At 41.6% G+C, this 23,066-nt stretch overlaps 2 protein-coding genes across 2 annotated transcripts; both read right to left on the minus strand.

Annotated features, from left to right (window-relative positions):
• Window positions 1–1,177: 1,177 nt before the first annotated feature.
• Window positions 1,178–9,116, minus strand: LOC116505782 (disintegrin and metalloproteinase domain-containing protein 20-like). Its single transcript, XM_032213171.1, has 3 exons — window positions 8,922–9,116; window positions 7,836–7,888; window positions 1,178–3,335 (listed from the first exon to the last, which is right to left on the minus strand). The coding sequence occupies exons 1-3, from the start codon at window positions 9,114–9,116 to the stop codon at window positions 1,178–1,180; spliced, it is 2,406 nt and encodes an 801-aa protein (XP_032069062.1).
• Window positions 9,117–20,601: 11,485 nt separating this feature from the next.
• On the minus strand, window positions 20,602–22,704 carry LOC116505792 (disintegrin and metalloproteinase domain-containing protein 20-like). Its single transcript, XM_032213184.1, has one exon. The coding sequence runs from the start codon at window positions 22,702–22,704 to the stop codon at window positions 20,602–20,604; it is 2,103 nt and encodes a 700-aa protein (XP_032069075.1).
• Window positions 22,705–23,066: the final 362 nt, after the last annotated feature.

Consider the following 23,066-nt stretch of genomic DNA (forward strand, 5'->3'; position numbering starts at 1 on the left):
GGGGAAACACTTGAGAAGATAGAAAGGGACAGTGCAGGATTTAAACTAAATTTTGTACTAGTGTCTGGTGGGACAAATAAGCAGCCAGTGTTTCTATAGTGGAAATAAAGACTATATTACTATTCTTCTTCTCATCCTTTCTATTACCTATCTCCTCCCACTTAGGACTATAACCACTTGCTTGTATTTTTACGGTTTATATTGTTCTGTTTGTTTCCTAGTATGATTGTAACCTATGATTATCACTAAGTGTTGTATCTTGTGATTCTTGATGAATGTATTTTTTCCCTTTCTTTTTCGTTTTATGTACTCTGAGAGCATATGCACCAAAGACAAATTCCTTGTGTGTCCAAATCACACTTGGCCAATAAGAAGAAGGAAGGAAGAAGCAACATGGCTCTATTTCTTTGCTAAGTTATTATCATTATAAAGTGACTGATGTTTCTTGTAGCTGTGAGCCAGAGGAGGAATTGGTGGTGGATGAATGAAGGGCTCTTCTACCAGACGTAGCTCTCTATGAGAGTTCGTTTATATGAATCTTTCTCCCTCCCTCCCTCTCTCCCTCCCTCTCTCTCGTGTCAGTGTGTTTTTTGCAGTGTGTGAGAAAGGGTAGCTGGGCACACTGATGACACTAAGAGCTAGGCTAAAACCTAAACAATCTTTTATTTAAAACAGATCAATCATAGTAGAACAGATGAGACCAGTTGTAACTGAATAACACAGAGGGCCATGTTGGAGATGTCTTTCTCCAGTAGTCATTGAGTGGCTTCACAATACTAAACGTCCATAATAATTTCATCATTAATCTTAACAGGGCAGAATTAGAGAAGGGTCGATGTGCAGTGCTGTGTTGACAGCCCAAATTCTCTATAAGCAACAATGCCTCTTGATCTTTGTTTCACATCCAATGTACAGTTGGTATAGTTGGCTAATGCTTGAGGTTATCTTCAGTTCTGACGCTTCGTTTTCAGGGCTGTCTTGCGGAGTTATTTTTCATTACAAATCAGAGATTTACTCAACTCATTCTCACAGACTATATCACAAGGTTTCTTCACCTTCAAAGAAATGACAGGGAAATATATTTAAAACATTAAAGTTTCAATTTTTTTGTTTTTCAATTTGACTATTAATTGCTGTCCTTATTCTGGATGGGTTGTACATTCTTAGCAAGGGTGAGTTACATTGGTGCTCCTTCATCATTTGATTCTGTAGCATGGACTCTTCCCTGAAATTTTCCAAATCGGTTTCTCAGCCTATCTTTGAACCAGATAATCAGACCAGTAGAAACAATTGTGAGACAAAAGGCACAGAATATTCCAGCTATAGCTGAGATTTTCACACTACCTTTAGCCTCTACTGAAATGGGAAGTGGCCCACTGTCTATGCTACCTCCATAGCCTATATTGCTGCAGTCTGGAGGGGCCCATCCAATATCACAGTGACAGTGTTTGAGAGTGTTACAAACTCCCCGATTGTGGCACATTGTGACATTACAGTCATATTTCAGAATGGACACATTGACACAACTCCCCTCAATGCACAACGTGTTATTGCCACAAGGAGTACCATCTCTCACGGCTCCAATATCATCTACCTTCATCCCAGTGTGGTAGTCAGTACCCCAGCATTGATTATCTCCAGTGGAAGTATGAATTATTGTAGTGTGATCCTCCAAAGAAGGAATTTCTTCACTTTTACACTGAATACGGCCACACAGGCTATCCCCAGTATCACATTTCTTGTAATTTCCATGTTTAAGGCCACAGTTGCCAAAGCGATCACCTTTATTATTCACTTGTCTAAAGCAAGCTTCAGAAGCGACTGTTGCTCCACTACCAAATATCATTTTGCACTGCATATCATGAGTCGTGCACTTCCCATGATAACAATACACACCATCATTACACAAGGCACCATCTTGCACATGCACATCTTCTGGACAGTGCTCTGAAGTCCCATTGCAATATTCAGGGAGATCACAACTGCTAATCTTCTCTCTGCAAACAGTTCCACGTTGACGATACTGGCAGTTAGCACAGCACAGTCCAAAGGCACAAACAGCTGTGGGGCGCAAACGACAATTACGTAGACAGCACGGATCTGACTTGCATTGTGTTTCTGACCCAATGTCACACTGCTCTCCATTTTCCACTCTTTTGTTACCACAATATGTAATCGTTGTGCTAGTGTTTTGTGGGACAAATAAACACCAAGTGTTTCTATAGTGAAAATAATCCTTGTAACTGCAGTTACTAAATTTATCAGTCTCTGCTGCATAGGGTGCCATAATGCAAACAGGCTTTCCACAATGACAATAATTTTCATCATGTTGCATTCCAAGATTGTGTCCCAGTTCATGGGCAAATAGTTCAGACATATAAAACAAACTGGAAGTTCTATACGATTCTATACCACTTGCCCAATGACTGCTACATATAGTTCCAACATAAGCAAGTCCTACTATTACCCCAAAATCCCTATATGCAAATAAGTGACCAGCATCATTTTTTAAAATTTTAAGCAGGTGGTCTTTTCTCCAAGTATTAAACAATTTAAGGGTGTCATCTGATGAAGTGGTAATCTCTATGGGGTTGCTTTGTGACCATATCACTAAGCCTACTATTGAAAGATGAACAGAAAGTGCATAATAAAATGAATTTGTAGTGTGGATAATATCCAGAACTCGCATTGTAATAAAAGATTCATTGGTGTTAAACTGCAAATATCGTTCATGATCAATCACAATTGCTACATCAACATATCTCCTATGTGGCCACCAGGATTTACCAAAAACATCTTTCTTTCCAAGATTCTCTGTTTTGGGAATTGTGTCCTCTTGATGTTTCTGCTGTTTCTCTCCTACTCCACAAGTCATTCGAGGAACCCCTTCCTCTACTTCTAACTGAAACACCACGTGTTGAAAGGTAGAAGATTCCTGAACTGGTTCAATTTCATAGGTCTTATTTTCCATTTGTATGAGACCTCTCAGGCCTCCTGAACATGTACTGAGGGTGACTCGAGAAGGGGACTTTCTCTGTATAAATCCATGGTAGAAACAATCATCCTTGATAAAAGGATGATCCACCTGGAGATCTCCTGCTGTATCATAGGTGAAGACAGGAAAGACTTTAGGGATGAAGTTCCTTCTTTGCCTGAGGAATACCACATGGGGATTTCCTTCAATGGGCAGGAGGTAGCTCACATCCTGGGGTTCTTCTTGCCCATACTTGGGAGACAGCTTCCTTGGGATGATCACGTCGTAAGAGGCATATCTGAAGCCCTGAGGAGGTGCCTGTCCAGAAGCTGCATTTTGGACAATCTTAAGCAATATCACACTCAACAATGGCAGACAGGTACTCATTTTCATAGAACAAGGATAGAAACTGACCCTATTCTTAGAAAGGAATCTCAACAGAGATCGTTATAGGAGAATTACAAGTGTCTGTGTAAGAGAGATGTTAGGACAGACTCAAACATTTGAAAATGTGGATTCTGTACATAGCAACAGAAAATGAAATATTCTGGAATGTGGGTGGAGTTTAAACAACCAAATGTAGAATACAAGAGCAAAGCAAGATTCATGAAATGTTATTATGGTGACTCATTGTTTAATTACTTGACGTTCCCAGGTTAACTCCAAACAGCTTGATTTCTGTTCGTATCCTACTGTTGTCTAGTTTATATAGCAGGAATGAACTGCATATTTTTTCCAGTTGGCTGAGGATGTGAACTGAAGTCAATTAGTTCAAGTGAAGTAGCCTATCAGATTATAAGAGGTGTAGCTTTGTAAGAGCTCAAAACCAACAGTTTGAACCTTCTAATTTCGAATTCAAGGTCATTAAATTTTTTATCTATGCACAAAAGTCATTTTGGGGGGGAGGGAGGTATTGAGGCTTTTTACATACCAAATGGCCCAATCTTTGAATTAAGAATTTTCATTCTTATTGAATTGAAGATAAACCAGACAGCTAGTCAGGCAGGGAACAGACAAACGGGGAGAGAGAGGGGTGGGGAGAGAAGCATGTCAGTCTAACTAATCTCAGATCTTCAAATCCACATCAAATTTATAAGTTAGATTTGCTATTTAGTTCTGATCATCTGGTATGAAGAATCATGATACCACTGAAATTTCATTCAAGTTTTCAGAGCTTTAAACAGAAGCTCTGCATAGGGGAAGATATAGATAAATATGAATTTATTGCCTAATCTGTTGATTTAGCAATAGGAAGGAATAATGCTTGGAATGATTGACAGTAACCAAGAGAAGGTTTGGCAACGGAAGTTGTATGGCGATTGTAGAAAACAATTCTGATACTATTTTTCCCTAAAGCTTGTACCTGATGAAATTTACAAATATTGTGGGGTGAAACTGTATTAAGGACCATAAGTTGCATTCTTAGCACAAAAACCCCACTTTAAAAGGCTGTTCAGTCTGAAGTCTTCTTCATTTTTGAAAGGGTGAACCAAGATACAAGAGCAGGAAAAATGGCAAATATTTGTGTCAGGTATAAAATGTTGTGGTGTTAAACTACATGAAACAGCAAGACAAAAAATTGTCCTGTTCAACAAAGATTGCATCGGATACTGCAGAGTCTATACACCTCCTGTTAAGTGGGATCAAAAGCCTACTAAAATTAGATTCCAAAAATGAATGTTTGTTCTTTTAGCTCTTGTCAGCATCCCTCCATAATATAATTAGGAAAGAAAGACTCAACGATTCCATGTGTAGGAAATCAAAAGTACTTTTACTAATTACATATGGCTAGAGAGCGGTTGCATAGCAAAGTCTGGTTAATTAGGCGCGAAAGCAGTTGATATATAGAATAGCCCTTTCCACACACCCTGGCATCATAGGCCCAGTCCAATCATAAGTCCTTCAAGTGTCAGGTGTGAGATAACTTCAAAAGGCATCATGGAGATGGAATGTCGGTGCCGTTAGTCTAAGCGGGAAAACCCCCACGCATGCGTAGTCCGTCCATCCAGAGAACTCCAGAACCTTCCTCCAGCACAATGAGTAACCCCACCCAAAATACCGTGCCCTCCCTCCCCGTTTCATGGCAGCTGAAGCAACAGCAAAGCAGAAGCTGACATCCGGCCGTCCCCCGGAAAAAGGCGATCATGCCTAAAAAAAAACAAAAAACAGATGAACAACAAAACACAAAAGAAATAGGGAGGGGAAAGAGAAAAAGTAAGGCTTGTCAGGATAAGCATCATAAAACTTCTGAAGGAGGCGGGGGGCACGAACATGGGATTTGTCAACCCATTCCGTATGAGAGGGAGGGAAATGTTTCCAAGCCACCAAGTATTGGATGCGATTACGCCGCTTGCGGGAATCAAGAATTTGACGAACTTCAAAATGCTGTTCACCATCAATGAGCAAAGGAGCAGGCGGAGGGTCATCAGGCGGACGCAGATGTGAAACCCGGACAGGTTTAATCAGGTTAATGTGGAATACCGGGTGAACCCGGTTGAGGTGCTTGGGTAATTGCAAGCGAACGGAGACAGGATTGATGACCTTCACAACGGGGAACGGACCCACATATTTCGGACCCAACTTTTTGGACTTCTGCGTGGTGTGAAGGAATTTAGTGGACAAATAAACCATGTCCCCCTCCCGGTATTCATAAGGCTGCATACGCTTTTTGTCCGCCTGTTTCTTATGGGCCTGATGTGCAGCATCCAGAGTTGACAGGGTCAAAGGCCAAATGCGGCTGAGACGGTCACTCCAGTCAGCGACGGAGGGAACTTGGGGCTGGTCCTGAGGCAATTCAGGAATAGGGACAAAATCTTGACCATAGACGACTCGGAAAGGTGTGAACCCCGTGCTGGAATGGACAGAGTTGTTGTAAGCCACTTCAGCATGGGGTAACAAATCGACCCAATCATCTTGTTGATAATTGATGAAACAACGTAAATATTGTTCAAGAACAGAATTAGTCCATTCACAGCCGCCATTAGTCTGAGGATGGTAGGCGGAGCTAAGGCCCTGGGCGGAGCCAATACGTTTGAGAAATTCTTTCCAGAAAACTGATGTGAACTGGACACCTCTATCGGAGATGATGTGATCAGGTACCCCATGCAAGCGGTAAATATGGGAAATGAAGAGTTTAGCTAGTGCCTTAGAGGAAGGAATTTTGTGGCATGGCACGAAATGAACCTGTTTGGAAAACAAGTCCGTGACAACCCAGATGACGGTATGCCCCTGGCTCTCGGGGAGCTCAACAATAAAGTCCATAGAAATCTCCTTCCAAGGGGCAACAGGCCGGGCAACAGATTGGAGTAACCCTTGAGGTTTCCCAGGGGCCCGTTTAGCGGCCACACAAATGGGGCAACTGGCAACATAAAGTTCAATGTCCTTCTTCAAAGAGGGCCACCAGAATTGCCTCTTCACTAAATGTAAAGTTTTAACGAAACCAAAATGACCCGCCAGTTTGGAGTCATGAGCGCGGCGGAGGATCCCGAGAGGGAGGGACGCAGGGACATACAATTTGGTGCCGACCCATGGCAATTCGTCCCTCATAGTGCACTCATCCCGATGCTTTAGGAACCAGTCATCTTGAGGAAGTGCGAGTTTGAGGTCAGAAAGAATGTCTTGAGGCACCTCTACTTTTGCGTGGGCCTGTTGGCGAGTAATGACCGGGGCCGCCAGACTGGAAGCGGGGACCACTGGTTGTACGATGCTCAGTTTAGAGCAGTTATATTGAGGGAGTCTGGACAAGGCATCTGCCATGAAATTCTTCCCACCTGGGATGTATTTGAGTGTGAAGTTGAAATGGTTGAAATGTTGGGCCCACCGCATTTGTTTGGGGGAGAGACGGCGCGGCGTCCTCAAAGCTTCCAAATTTTTGTGGTCAGTCCACACCTCGAAAGGGTGTTTAGCGCCTTCCAGGAAATGGCGCCACGTGCTCAGGGCCCAACGGACCGCAAATGCTTCTTTTTCCCAAACCGCCCAACGTCTCTCTGTGTCCGTGAGCTTCCGGGAGGTGTATGCGCAAGGTTGTAGGTTACCTTGGTCATTGGTTTGCAGCAAGACGGCCCCAACGGTGACGTCGCTGGCATCAGCTTGGACGACGAAAGGCTTGTCCATGTCGGGATGCTTCAGCACCGGCTCCGCAGCAAACAGACGTTTAAGTTTTTCGAAAGCCGCCTGGCATTCCATGGTCCAGTCTAGAGGTTTGCTAGGCTTAGGTTTAGGTTCTCCTTTGGATTTGAGCAAATTAGTTATAGGAAGCGCAATTTTGGCAAAAGAAGGAATGAATTGACGATAGAAATTAGCAAAACCTAAAAATCTTTGCAATTGCCTACGAGTTCTGGGGGCGTCCCACTCAGTGACCGTCCTCACCTTTTCAGGGTCCATTTCAATGCCGGCTGGAGAGATGCGATATCCAAGGTAGTCAATTTTAGTTTGATGAAATTCACACTTAGACAATTTGGCATAAAGATCAGCGGCCCGGAGTTTCTTCAAAACAGTGCGCACAAGTGCGACATGTTGGTCGTAGGTGCGAGTAGGTGAGAGTATAGATAAGGATATCATCCAAATATATGATGACGCCTTTGTAGAGGTGGTCATGCAAGATCTCATTAATTAATTGCATAAAAACCACAGGCGCCCCCTGCAGGCCAAATGGCATGACCCGGAACTGGAAACAGCCAAGAGGGCAATTGAAAGCCATCTTCCACTCGTCTCCCTCTTTTATGCACACTCTATAGTAAGCCTCCCTGAGGTCCAATTTAGTGAAAATGCAGCCCTTTCCCAGCTGGGCCAACATGTCATTCATCAACGGAAGTGGGTAGAGGTTTTGGGCGGAGATGCAATTTAAGTTTTTGAAGTTAACACACAAACGGAGAGAGCCATCTTTTTTCTCACGGAATAATACAGGAGCAGCCACTTTGGGTCGAGCAGGTTCGATAAACCCACGTTCTAAATTTTTATCTATGAACTTGCGCATTTCTTCCATTTCTCTGGGAGACATGGAATAGATCTGGGGTTTTGGCAGCTTAACCCCGGGTAGAATGTCAATGGAGCAGTCGGTAGGCCTGTGGGGTGGAAGTTTGTCGGAGGACTTTTCGCTAAAAACCTCCTTGAGGTCCCAATATACTTTAGGAATTTTCTCCTCTCCATCAATCCTCTCCTGCCCTCTAGCGGCCACCTCAGGAGCGTCAGAAACAGTTCGTTCAGGAATGCCCTCCCCCTCCGGAGGCTCCTTTGTGCGAATGCGCAGCCAGCCAGCCCTCCAATTTATGCAAGGGTTCCACTTCCGGAGCCAAGGAAGGCCCAAAATTAGAGGCCTGTCCATTCCAGGCGCTACTATAAAAGAGATTAGTTCTGTGTGGGAGCCCATCCTCATTTCCAAGGGCTCAGTAAAAAAATGGGCGGGGGCCCCTCCCGCAATGGACCCATCAATCTGGCAAAAAGCAATGGGGGTTTTCAAAGTCCGTAATTTGAGACCCAGTTTTTCAATCATGGTAGGGTTGATCATGCACCGGGAACACCCTGAGTCAAGCAAGGCGTGAAGGGATGCCGGCTGCCCATCAGGGGGAACTTTTAATTCTATGGGGAATAGCATGGGGGCTTTGTTTGAACTCACCCAGTGAGGCGATGCTTCATCATCTGAGTCCTCGGAAGAGGTGGAGGGGGCGTCTGCTTCTCCCTCCAAGGCGTGGCCGAAGCGAGGGGGTCTGGAATCCATAGCAAAGGCAGCTTCCTTCTTCCTCTTGTCGGAGGCTCTGCCAGACTTCTCCTCTCGTTTGGGTGGGGGTTGGGAGGTGGAGGGTAATTTAGCACGGCAGTCGGGGGCGCGATGGCCTAATTTCCTGCAACGGAAGCACGTTACTGGCCTGGACCTCCCGGAGGGGCCCCCTCACCCTTCCCCCTTCCCCCCTAACGGGGCTTTGCGGCCTGGTGGGGGGGTGGTCTTTGCAGCTTTCTTCTCTCTCATTCGTCTTTCCTCTTTGGCACAACGAAGCCTGGTTAAATCCAGCTCGATGTCAGCTGCGTGCTCAAACCAGACGGTCAAGCGCCTGGGCAGATTGCGATTGACGCATTGCTGATAGATTTCCTCATCTAAGCCCAAAGCAAATTTGTCCAAAAGCGCGTCCTCACTCCATCCACTCATGTCCTGGGAAAGGCGTTGAAAGTCTTGAATATACCGAGCCACAGGCCTGTCGTCCTGCTCGAGGGTTATAAATTTTAATTTGCTTCGCTTCTGTCAGGGGGTCATCAAAGCATCTTTTGAAAGCCTCCATGAACCTATTAAAATCCCTCAGGAGGGGGGAAGCTGACAGATGCAATGCATTGCTCCAGTCAGCCGCTTCGCCATCTAAAGAGAGCAGAATCATTCTTATTCTCATAGTGTCACTTTCAAAATCACGGCCATAGATTTCCATGTAATTAAAGACTTGCATAATAAAAGGCCCCAGGTTTGCAGAATCTCCATTAAATCTCACAGGCAGGGGGGGGGGATTTTGGCCATTCGGTGTCTTTGGGGAGGTGGAGCCCCTGGTCTGGCAAAAGCCTCAGCAGCAGGGGGTGTAACAGCCCGAGGGGGGGGTGAATCAGCGCATGGGTACTCTCGCTCCCAGCCCCTCCTGTCCTCTTCATCTTCTCCACCTATTTCCCCAAAGTACCTTTGTCCCCAGTAATCAGGTAGATCTCTCCTCTGGGGTTTTCTCACAGCTCCCGTCTCCAACGGTCTTTGTCGGGGTTGTCTTCGGGTAACCCCCGCATCCCAGCTTGCCCCCTCCTCTCTTTGTCCTACCGAGGTGGACCATCGGGGGGGAGGTGGGTCAGGCTGGCTTGAAATCTGCAGCTGAAGTAAATCTTCATGAAGCGAGAGTTCGGGAGGGCCGGCCTCATGAAACGAGAGTTCGGGGGGCCCGGCCTCGGTGGAAGCCCCCTCACAAACGGCCTCCTTTTCTCTGCTGGCTGGCGAAGACATTTACACGGTAGATGTTGGTCTCCTGGAAAGGGTTTTTCAGACTTTGCTACTTGTCAGCATCCCTCCATAATATAATTAGGAAAGAAAGACTCAACGATTCCATGTGTAGGAAATCAAAAGTACTTTTACTAATTACATATGGCTAGAGAGCAGTTGCATAGCAAAGTCTGGTTAATTAGGCGCGAAAGCAGTTGATATATAGAATAGCCCTTTCCACACACCCTGGCATCATCGGCCCAGTCCAATCATAAGTTCTTCAAGTGTCAGGTGTGAGATAACTTCAAAAGGCATCATGAAGATGGAATGTCGGTGCCGTTAGTCTAAGCGGGAAAACCCCCATGCATGCGTAGTCCGTCCATCCAGAGAACTCCAGAACCTTCCTCCAGCACAATGAGTAACCCCACCCAAAATACCGTGCCCTCCCTCCCCGTTTCATGGCAGCTGAAGCAACAGCAAAGCAGAAGCTGACAGCTTTCTTTTAAACTTCTTGATGTGTTTGTTGATGACTGACTTGTCTGAATACCAAATATGCCAAGATTTCCTTGCACTTTGGGATTTAACTTGGTCGAGGATGCTGACTGTTTCCCCATCCGAATGGTCGAGTCAATCTCTGTGTTGTGTGACTAAGGAGTTTCATTGTGTCATCTCACTGAGTGTTGATATTCATGGATATGTTGTGCTGGTTTTCTGCTGCCTATCCTACCTAGTGGCTGTTACAATCCTTACCCTGTATATTGTAGATGCCTCCTAATGTTTTTCCCTTTTCTTTTGGGGCTAGTGGGTCTTCTCGCTTGCTTGCTTTCTTATTTATTTATTTATTTATTTATTTATTATCATTATTCAGTTATTCAGTTATTTATCTTTTATCTTTTAATGTTTGTGTTTTTGTGTTTAAGTGTTTATGTGTTTGTTTATTGTTTATTGTTTATTGTTTATTGTTGTTCATTGTTCATTGTTCATTGTTCATTGTTCATTGTTCATTATTCATTATTCATTATTCATTATTTATTATTTATTATTATTACAGAATGTTTATAATCACCTATTTACTCAAAGTGATTCTAGATAGGTTACAGATAAATAAACAATGTATTAAAAATGATAAAAAAGGACTTCCTGGGAGGAGCTTGCTGGTGGAGGCAGCAAAAAATCAGCTGCCTCCGAATTCCTGGCTACGTACCTGTTTAGAGGATCTTCCATCTGACGTCTTATCAGGTTTTCTTATCCTTCAGGCAAGAAGGAAAGAAGAAACTGTTTTGCTGGCAAATGCTCTTCGATTTTTGCAGCTTTTGTGCTTGCAAGGAAAGGGGGGCTAGCCCAAGGCAGAACAGCTGTCCGTGCTGGGAACTTCAAACTGCCTTGTGCAGGGACAAAGTAAGTCTCCCCCACTCTGCTCAAAGTTTTGTTTGATTTAATCTTATCACGAGCTGAATCCGTTTACTGCGTGGACAATAATTGTTTATCAACATTTTAGCTTCTTTTCTTTTTCTCCTCCGAAAAATTATTTACTTAGAGGCTTTTAAAATGGCGCCGAGCAGGCTGGTTTCTCCGGTAATAACGAACACTTTTTGCTAATCCTCACAAGAATTCAAAACAAAAGAGATTGCTTATCATATGTTTTGGTTTCACAATAGAAGAATTTTACTCCTTCATTAACTTTGCTTATTTGGAAGTTAAATGGTGATGAATCTGCTGAACGGTTTTGATACAATGTTTACTCACTGAAAGTTTTGCCAAGCCTTAAACTTCAAAATAAAAGCCTCTTTACTTAAAGCTGCATATTCAGGCAATAGAGTTCTACTAACTGCAGGCAGATAAATTTTGAAATGGCCTCAAAACCAAATATTAACTTGAAGTCGTCACCCTCTACTTCCAGGGGCACATCTTCAGTGCCTGGCACAAAGCTGCAGCCTCCGCTTCCTACGCCCCCTGCTGGGGATGTGTTAACGAAAGAATTTTTCCTGAGTAATCTAAGCGAGGCTCTTAATGCACAGACAATTAAAATGGAAGATAAGTTTAGAGATAATAGAGAGGAGAGAAAAGAGGAAATAAAAGAAATGAAAGAAGAAATTAAAAGTGAAATAAAAGGACTTAAACAGGAGCTGTATGAGAAATTTGACGCTAAGGTTGATAAAATTAGAGACAACATGCTGAGTCTTGTAACTGTATTAACAGAACATATTTCTGGAATGGAAGATACTCTAGAGGTTCTTAATGATGCCAATGCTAACTTGACATTGAAAACAGAGGTGGTGGAACAAAAAGTGGAAAATGCTGAAAAAGAAATTATTATGATACAGTACCGACAAATGGAGTTCGCATTAAGAGTAAGGGGGCTGCGTGAGGAGAAACAGGAGAACCTGAAACAGATCCTATCGGAAGCTTTTGATCGCCTGATGGGAAGACCAGGGACCAACCAAGACTGGCAAATTGACAAAGCTTACCGCGTTAACTCCTGGCTGGCAAAGCAGAAGCAGCTTCCTCGAGACATCGTTATATATTTTACTACAAGAGAGCTTAGAAATATGGTACTGCAAGCGTCTTATAACACTAAGCTTCAAATTGGCGGTCAAGACCTGGCTGTTTTGAAAGAGATACCACCTCAAATGTTAAGAGCCAGGAGAGACTACGCTTTTTTGGTCGAAGAACTCAGAAATCGTCAGATACAGTATAGATGGGATGCGCCATTTGGCATCATATTTACATTTGATAAGCAAAGGTACCGCCTCAACTCTGTATGGAAAGCCCGAGATTTTTATTATAATATATTGAAGGCCGGACACCCTGCACCATCTGGACCCAGAGAAAGACCACAAGAAGGACAGGATAGACAGCAAACTACACAACCACCAGACAAGATGGAGCATCTCTCTTCTCTAGAAGTGCAAGGTGCTATGGAACTAAGACCTAGCCGCATGACTACTAGACGTATGGAGAAACAAGCTAAAAAGCAACAGCATCAACAATCATCGGCCATCGATCAAGGAACTACAATAACAAATCTGGAAGCAGTGGGAGGAGCTAGACCTAAGGTTAAACAGGCCGTGCAGGAAGCTCTAAAAATGCTTCAACCAACCAAAGATGACAACTAAGATTTTAACATGGAATGTCAACGGACTGAATTCTCCACAGAAGAGGAAGAAAATATTTCATTATCTCAAACAGTTTAAGAACGATGTAATTTGTTTGCAAGAAACTCATATCAAGTCAACTGATCAAAAATATTTGATCAACTCAAAACTTGGTCAACATTTTGCAGCTTCTGCTATGGAAAAGAAGAATGGTATAGTTGTATACTTAAGAAAAGATATGAAAGCTGAATTAATAGAAGCAGATCCCTTCGGAAGATATATTGCTTTAGACTTAATCTTAGAAGGGAAAAAGACATTACTTTTGGGAATTTATGCTCCCAATCAACAGCAAGATAGATTCTATAGAAATCTTCATGCTAAATTAGTACAGTGGGACTATAGTTCCTGTATACTATTGGGTGACTGGAATGGAGTGATAGATACTAAGAGAGATAAGAAGATTTCCCGCCTAAATACCAAGACGCGAGCAAAGTTACCCAAATCTTTCTTTGACATTATGGATGATTTTGAATTGAGAGATATTTGGCGAGAAAGAAATGCAGAGGAATATGACTTCACTTTCTTCTCGGACAGGCATCAATCCCTTTCAAGGATTGATTTTATCCTAACCACTAATGATTTGCTTTCTAGGGTCAAGAAAACAAAGATTGCAGCTAGGGTCCTTTCGGACCACAACCCAGTTTGGATGGAGTTGGGAAGGGTAGTGCAGGCAAGAAGGTCTTGGAGATTGAATGAAAACTTATTTAGATATGAAAAGTATATTAATGATTGTAAAAAATTACTATCTGAATATTTTGTTTTGAATATGAATAAGGGTACATCTATGGAATTTGTATGGGACGCAAGCAAAGCGTATATGAGAGGAGTTTTGATGAATATAAATAAAACACATAGAAATAAGCAAGGGTTAAAACGAGCAGAACTGGAAGAGGAAATTAAGAGAAAAGAGCTGGAGTTAACAATGAACCCAGATGATACAAAGGTTAAGGAAGCTATTAACATATTAAAATCTCAATTTGACATGTTGATCTCTGACCAGGTAGCTACTAATTTATTATATGCAAAACACAATACTTTTTGTAATGCAAACAAACCTGGCAGATGGTTAGCTTATCAGATTAGGAAAAAAAGGAAAACTCAAAATATATCTAAACTGATTTACAGAGGGAAGGAGGTGTTTCAACAGGAAGAGATTCAAAAGGCTTTCTGGGAATTTTTTACAGAACTGTATAAAGGGGATAAAATTAATGGTTTAGACATAGACAAATATTTAGACAAAGAGAAAATACCTTCAGTTAGAGAAGAACACAGGCAAAAATTGAATCAACCAATAACCTCGGGGGAAATCCTGCAGGTAATTAAGCAATTAAAGTCAGGGAAAGCACCAGGTACAGATGGCTTGACAGCGGTTTACTATAAAAACTTACAGTTAGAAATGGTAGAACCTCTTAGAGAATTATTTAATATGATTCAAACGGAAGGTAAAGTCCCTCCATCTTGGAAGACAGCGTTTATATCTTTGATACCCAAAGAAGATCAAGATACTACTCAACCCAAAAATTATAGACCTATTTCATTACTGAATGTAGATTATAAAATTTTTACTAAAATATTAGCAAATAGGTTAATGTTGGTCATTCAACAATTGATACATATGGACCAAACAGGTTTTATACAAGGGAGACAGATGAAAAGTAATGTTAGATTAATTATTAATGCATTAGAATATTTGGGAAAGAACAACCAGATCCCTGCTGCGTTTATATTTTTGTATGCTGAGAAGGCCTTTGATCGAGTTAACTGGCAATTTCTGCTGAAGATACTGCAAAAAATGCAGATAGGAGATAATTTTTTACAGTCAATTAAAGCAATATACCAACAGCAAACAGCACAAATTATAGTCAATGGAAATTTAACAGACTCTTTTCAAATTGGAAAAGGTACAAGACAGGGCTGTCCTTTGTCCCCATTATTGTTTATTATAACTTTGGAAGTATTGTTGAATAAAATACGGGGCTTGGATGGTTTAAAAGGGATCAAGATTAGGCAGCAAGAATATAGAGTCCGCGCTTTTGCGGATGATTTGGTCATAATATTGGAACAACCGCAGGAATCCAGTATGGTTTTAATGAATACGATTAATCAATATGGTCAAGTGTCGGGTTTTAAAATAAACTTAGGAAAAACCAAAATATTAGCTATAAATATGAATATTAAACAAAAGGAAGAATTAGGAGTGATGCTAGGATGTGAGGTAGTTAAAAAAGTCAAATATCTTGGAGTTAACATTTTAACTTCAAATGGGAAATTATATAAGCATAATTATGAACCACTTTGGCATAGCATACAGACAGAGATGAAAAAATGGGAGAAATTACACTTATCTTTGCTGGGTAGGATAGCGGCAGTGAAAATGAACATTTTACCAAAATTTTTATTTCTTTTCCAAATGTTACCTATACTTAAAAAAGATGCGAACCTTTTAGAATGGCAGAAGGGTATCAACAAATTTGTGTGGGCAGGAAAGAAGCCGAGGGTAAAGATGAAAATAATGCAAGATGTACGTGAGAGAGGAGGATTGAAACTACCTAATTTAAAACTATATTATGATGCAGTGGCATTATCTGTAATTAGTGATTGGACTCATTTAACCAATGATAGAATATTGAATATTGAGGGACACGATCTGGTATTTGGTTGGCATGCTTACCTGTTATTCAACAAAAAATTGGATAAGAATTTTAAAAGTCATATTTTAAGAAATGCTTTATTGCGGGTTTGGAAGAAATACCAATATAAATTAAATGACAAGATACCCATGTGGGCAATTCCTAGACACGCAATTGAAAATATGAATACAGCACAAAAACAGGACAGAACTACTTTCAGACAGCTTCTTACCTCGGAAAGGGGGGTATTACAATTAAAATCTTTAGAGGTATTAAAAGAGGAGAAGGTAGTTCAAACATGGTTCCAGTATGGGCAATTACAGGCTAGGTGGAAAATAGATCAAAAAATTGGTTTTATCCAAGTTGAGGATAATCTGTTTAAACAAATAAGAGATCAAAGCTTAATGCATATAAAGAGGATATATAATGTATTAATACAGATGGATTCGGAAACAGAATTAGTTAAAGATTGTATGATAAAATGGGCTCAAAATATTGAGGAACCAATAATGTTGGATACATGGGAAAGAATCTGGGTAAGAAATGTGAAATTTACACAAGCTCAAAATCTGAGAGAAAATTTTTACAAGATGTTCTATAGATGGCATTTAGATCCTAAAAAGTTGGCTTCTATGAATCCGAATGTACAGCCTAAATGTTGGAGGTGTGGTTCTCTCGATGCTACATATTATCATATATGGTGGACCTGCCAAAAGGTTAAGGCATTTTGGATAAAAATATGGTGGGTCATGCAAAATGTTTTTAAAAGAAGGATAAAGTTTATTCCTCAGTTATTTTTACTAGGTATATGTACTGACTTTACAGTGGTAGAGACCAATTTGATTCTGCACCTGATAACTGCAGCAAGACTGTTGGTGGCGCAATATTGGAAGAAGGAAGACTTGCCTACAATCCAAGAATGGACATTGAAAGTAACAAACTTAGCCGAGATGGCTAAAATATCGGCATATCTCAAAGATCATTCAAATGAGATATATAAACGAGACTGGAAAAAATGGATTGACTATATACAAAATAAATACGGGACTAAGAAATTCCAGTTAGCCTATGCTTAAGATCAGAAATGATTTAAACTGTTAAAAGTCAGTTCAGTAAGAAGAAGCTAAGGTCAATCTAGAATGTCATTAATTTCTTTATTTCTTTTTTCTCAATAGATTTTAGACTGTGTTAGTTAAAAATCCATACCGTGTACGGGTTCTGGGAAGTCGGGGGGGGAAGGAGGAGGGGGGTGGGGGGGTGGAGGGAGGGAGGGGCACACACAACAAAAAAAAATTGTACTTCAATGTCTTAATGATTGACAAATGATGACATATTTGTGTTTTTTTTTAAAGAAAAATAAAAAAGTTCTGTTTAAAAAAAAAATGATAAAAAAATAGTAAAGCCACCCCCCTCAGCCACCACACACACACACACACACACACACACACACACACACACACACACACCTCAGCCACTACACACACTAAATCAGCCATTTAAAGGGCTCCATCCCAGGTTCTCCACATTCGCTCGTGAAACATGTCTTCAGGGCCTTATAAAAGAGTTTCTGAGTGGAGGCCCAGTCTAATTTCTGGAAGGATAATGTTCCAGACAGAGAGAGCCACTATGGAGAAGGCTCTTTTTCTGGGTCCCACCAGATGTACATCCTTAAAGGACGGGACCCGCAACATTCTTTTCCTCCACACTCTAATGGGTCAGCTGGATGTGATCAGCAAGAGACGGTCACTCAGACAACCTGGTCCCAAGCATGAAGGGCTTTAAAGGTGACAACCAGAACCTTGAATTGCACCCGGAGTCAAATTGGCTAACAATGAAACAGAAAATCCTCAGTGCACCCCTTCAGGTGAACCTCAATCTCCTCCTTCTCCAGGAGCTCACCTTAAAGAGTGGTGCTGATAAATTATCTGCTCACCTTAAAGAATGATGCTGATAAATTATCTGAAGATGCAATTAGTGTGGGGAAATATTTACACTTCCTACACAAATGGTTACAGGATAGGCCACAGTAGCAGCTCTTACCCATGTTCGGTCAAATTCATCCCTTATCTTCTGCCAGCAGTGCTCTAGACATCTCTTAATCCCTTTCATCCATCTCGGTTCCTCTGTATACCCCCGAGGTCAGAGAGGATCAATGGGTGAGCAGAGGGCATATCGACGCAATCCGATCCAGAGCCTTGATCACCTTTCTATTACAGTGATTAGGAGCACAGCAAGATTATGCAGCAGATCTGCTGTTATAGTCCCCAGTTCCTGGTGGAACTGGGGACTGTAAAAATATATTTTTTTCTATGTGCCTGTTGATGGCTGACTTTTCTGAATACCAATTTTTCAAGAATTCCCTTGCAAAGTTTAGGACCGAATCCTAAGCCATGCGCCCACCCGCTTGCCCAAATGTTCATTCACCAGAAGAATAGACTGGCAAGTAAAAGTGCTTCTACTAAATTCCATATTCACCCGCCAGCTCTTCATAAGTAGGAATAGTTGTTCCGGAACCAGCTATGTGAACACGCTTACCGCCAGTGCCAAGTTTGCATCATCCACTCCTGCTTCCCCCAACATGATAGATGAGTGAGCTTCTTCCAGGCATCAGGTTTTTTTTTAAAATTAGCAGAAAAACGTATTACTCTTTCTATATATCCGAATAATCTTTGTGGAGATCATTCCTGTCATGCCCCAGAATAGATAAGGAGTAAAATGGGAATGGAAAGTAGCACTACACATCTTTTCCCTCTTGGAAGCTGTAGAAATGTTACATTGTAACACTACCAAATTCCATATAGTAACAGTTTAGATAGGGCAGCCATAGGCTATAACAGGGGTGTCAAACTGGTGTCCCACAGTTTGGATGCGTCATGTGCAGGCCATGCCCACCTCAGCTCCACAAAGGGGGGGAAACATCACGATACGTCACATGATGGCAATGTGATGCCATGAGTTTGACACCTGTGAACATTAAAACAATAGCAATAGCAACAGCACTTAGACTTCTATACCATTTCATTTTACAGCCCTCTCTGAGCAGTTTACAGAGTCAGCCTATTGCCCCCAACAATCTGGGTCCTCATTTTACCCACCTCGGAAGGATGGAAGACTGACTGAGTCAACCTTGAGCCTGGTGAGATTTGAACCGGCAAATTGCAGGTAGCAGTTGGCTGAACTAGCCTGCAGTACTGCATCCTAACCACTGTGCCATCTCAGCTCAACAGAAAGAAATCATCTTCTGGGTCTCTTATTTTCATTTCATTTACTTAGTGTGACATGTTTTGGATATGACAACCTGTTTCTCCACCATTTAAAAACATGTGAGTAGAGCATAATGCAGTTAAGGACTGGCAATTAAACCTAGTAGTATTGGGATCGGGATCACCAGAGAGTCACCATGTGGCTTTTTGAAAAGAAAAACCACAAGATGAGTAACATAGTAATGGATCAAGGAAGAAACAGATCTTTATGCAAGAATATCTGCTGCATTCTGAGCCGATTCACTGGTGGACTTTCTCCTGTCCAGATCTCTGTTGAACATAAACAGCCTTGAAAGCAAAAGAGAAGAATTGCCATTAAGGTGAAGAAGGCAGAGGCAGCCACACTGGGATTGTCCTCATTTGTGCGGTAAATTTTTTGGAATAACTTATCTGGGAAAAGTGTCCTGTTGGTGTCCCAAAAAGAAAAGAAGGAGGAAGGAAGAAGCAACATGGCTCCATTTCTTTGTTGAGGTACCATTAAAAATTGACTGATTCTCTCTTCTGGGTGAAACACTTCTACAGAGGAGGAGCAGGGAAGTGAGTCTATGATAGCAGTAGACTTATATACCGCTTCATAGGCCTTTCAGGCCTCTCTAAGCGGTTTACAGAGAGTCAGCATATTGCCCCCAACAATCTGGGTCCTCATTTTACCCACCTCGGAAGGATGGAAGGCTGAGTCAACCCTGAGCCGGTGAGATTTGAACCGCTGACCTGCTGATCTAGCAGTAGCCTGCAGTGCTGCATTTAACCACTGCGCCACCTTGGCTCTATGAGAGTTTATTTATACATTTATATAAATATCTCTCTCTCTCCCTCTCCATCTCTCTCTCTCTCTCTCTCTCTCCCACCTTTCCTCTCCCTCTCTTTCTCTCCCCTCCCTCCTTCTCTTCCTCACCCCTTCTCTATGTGTCTGTGTTTTGCGGTGGGTTAGGAAATGATAATTGGATACACTGATGACACTGATAGTTAATTTTTCCAGTGGGATGAAAACCTAAAGAATATTTTATTTTGAACAGATCAAACATAGTAGAAATGATGAGAAAAGTTGTAAATGAATAACACAGAGGACAACATTGGATATGTCTTTCTCCAATTATCACTGAGTAGCTTCAAAATACCAAATGTCCATAATAATTTCATCAATAATCATGCCAGAGCAAAATTAGAGAAGGGTCAGTGTGCGCTGCTGTTGACAGCCAAAATTATCTATAATCAACAATGCTTCTTAATCTTTATTTAAAATCCAATGTACTATTGATATAGCCAGCTACTAGTTAAGGGATCTTCAGTTCAGACACTTCATTTTGAAGGCTATCCCAGAAAGTTATTTTTCATTACAAATCAGAGATTTTCTGAACTCATTCTTACAGAACTTAGTTTGCATATATCGGAGGTTTTCTTCCCCTTCAAACAAGCCAGATTTTTCAAAAGGGTATGTGTCTCAGAAACACCTTTAAAATATTGAAATTTGAAATCTCTTTGTTTTTCAAATTGACTATTAATGCCTTTGCTTATATTGAATGCACTGTGGATTCTTAGCAAGGATAAGCTACACTGGTATTCCTTCATTTTTTTTTTATTTTGTGGCATGGACTCTTGCCTGACATTTTCCAAATTGGATTCTTAGTCTATCTTTGAACTAGATAACCAGACCAGCACAAACAATTGTGTGACAAAAAGCCAAGAGTATTACAGCTACAGACGAGATTTTCATATTAGTTTTACACTGTGCTATCAATGGAGCTGGCCCACTGTCTATGCTACCTCCACAGCCTCTATTTCTACAGTCTGGAGGGGCCCATCCAACATCACAGTGACAGTGTTTGAGAGTGTTACAAACTCCATGATTATGGCACATTGTGACATTACAGTCATATTTCAGAATGGACACATTAACACAACTACCCTCAATGCACAACGTATTATCGCCACAAGGAGTACCATCTCTCACTGCTCCAATATCATTTACCTTCATCCCAGTGTGGTAGTCAGTACCCCAGCATTCATTATCTCCAGTGGAAGTATGAATTATTGTAGTGTGGTCCTCCAAGGAAGGCATTTGTATATTTTTACACTGAATACGGCCACACAGGCTATCCCCAGTATCACATTTCTTGTAATTTCCATGTTTAAGGCCGCAGTTGCCAAAGCGATCACCTTTATTATTCACTTCTATGAAGCAAACTTCAGAAGCGACTATTGCTCCGCTACCGAATATCATTTTGCACTGCATATCATGAGTCGTGCAGTTTCCATGATAACAATACACGCCATCATTGCACACGGCACCATCTTGCACATGCACATCTTCTGGGCAGTGCTCTGAAGTCCCATTGCAATATTCAGGGAGATCACAACTGCTAATATTCTCTCTGCAAACAGTTCCACGTTGACGATACTGGCAGTTAGCACAGCACAGTCCAAAGGCACAAACAGCCGCAGGGCGCAACATACAATTAGCTTGGCAGCACAGATCTGACTTGCATTGTGCTTGTGACCCACAGTCACACTGCTCTCCCTTTTCCACTCTTTTGTTACCACAGGATTCAAACTTAAATTTTGTGTTAGTGTCTGGTGGGACAAATAAACACCTAGTGTTTCTACGGCGGAAATAATCCTTGTAACTGCAGTTACTAAATTTATCAGTCTCTACTGCATGGGCTGCCATAATGCATTTACTCTTTTCACAATAACAAAATTGTTCATCATGTTCCATTCCAAGCACATGTCCCAGTTCATGGGCAAATATTTCAGAAATTAAAAGCAAACTGGAAGTTCTATAGGATTCAATAGCACTTGCCCAGTGACCGCTACATATTGTTCCAACATAAGCAAGTCCTACTGTTCCCCCAAAATACTTATATGATAATAAGTGACCAACATCATTTTTTAAAATTTTAAGCAGATGATCTCTTCTCCAAATATTAAACTGTGAAAGTGTGCTACCTGCTGCAGAGGTAATGTTTATGGGGTTGTTTTGTGACCAGATCACTAAGCCTGTTATTGACAGATGAACAGAAAGTGGATCATAGAATGAATTTGCAGTGTGGACAATATCTAGAACTTGCATCGTAATAAAAGATTCATTTCTGTGAAACCTCAAATATAGTTCATAATCAATCACAATTGCCACTTTGACATATCTTGTATGTGGCCACCAGGACTTACCAAAAATACCCTTGGTGGCAACATTCTCTGTTTCAAGTATTATGTCCTCTTGATGGCTCTGCTCTTCCTCTCCAACTCCACAAGTCATTTGGAGAGCCTCTTCCTCTACTTCTAACCGAAACACCACGTGTTGAAAGGTAGAAGATTCCTGGACTGGTTCGATTTCATAGGTCTTATTTTCCATTTGTATGAGACCTCTCAGGCCTCCTGAACATGTACTGAGGGTGACTCGAGAAGGGGACTTTCTCTGAATAAATCCATGGTAGAAACAATCATCCTTGATAAAAGGATGATCCACTTGGAGATCTCCCGATGTATTATAGGTGAAGACAGGAAAGACCTTAGGGATGAAGTTCCTTCTTTGCCTGAGGAATACCACATGGGGATTTCCTTCAATGGGCAGGAGGTAGCTCACATCCTGGGGTTCTTCTTGCCCATACTTGGGAGACAGCTTCCTTGGGATGATCACGTCGTAAGAGGCATATCTGAAGCCCTGAGGAGGTGCCTGTCCAGAAGCTGCATTTTGGACAATCTTAAGCAATATCACACTCAACAATTGCAGACAGGTACTCATTTTCATAGAACAAGGATAGAAACTGACCCTATTCTTAGAAAGGAATCGCAACAGAGATCGTTATAGGGGAATTACGAGTGTCTGTGTAAGAGAGATGTTAGGACAGACTCAAACATTTGAAAATGAGGATTCTGTACATAGCAACAGAAAATGAAATATTCTGGAATGTGGGTGGAGTTTAAACAACCAAATGTAGAATACAAGAGCAAAGGAAAATTTATGAAATGTTATTATGATGACTCATTGTTTAATTACTTGAAGTTCCCAGGTTAACTCCAAACAGCTTGATTTCTGTTCGTATCCTACTTTTGTCTAGTTTATCTAGCAGGAATGAACTGCATATTTTTTCTGGTTGGCTGAGG

Source organism: Thamnophis elegans, chromosome 1 (assembly GCF_009769535.1).
Source record: "Thamnophis elegans isolate rThaEle1 chromosome 1, rThaEle1.pri, whole genome shotgun sequence".
NCBI lineage: Eukaryota > Metazoa > Chordata > Lepidosauria > Squamata > Colubridae > Thamnophis > Thamnophis elegans.

What these genes read in the sequence shown, in the direction of transcription:
- LOC116505782 (XM_032213171.1), bottom strand. Translation starts at nt 9,116, where the DNA reads ATGAGTGGATGGAGTGAGGACGCGCTTTTGGACAAATTTGCTTTGGGC. An exon ending in GAATGAGAGAGAAGAAAGCT is followed by an intron (nt 7,889 to 8,921) that starts GCAAAGACCACC and finishes CTCGACCCAAAG; the next exon opens with TGGCTGCTCCTGTATTATTC. An exon ending in ATGGCTCTCTCCGTTTGTGT is followed by an intron (nt 3,336 to 7,835) that starts GTTAACTTCAAA and finishes GCCATTGTTGAG; the next exon opens with TGTGATATTGCTTAAGATTG.
- LOC116505792 (XM_032213184.1), bottom strand. Translation starts at nt 22,704, where the DNA reads ATGAGTACCTGTCTGCAATTGTTGAGTGTGATATTGCTTAAGATTGTC.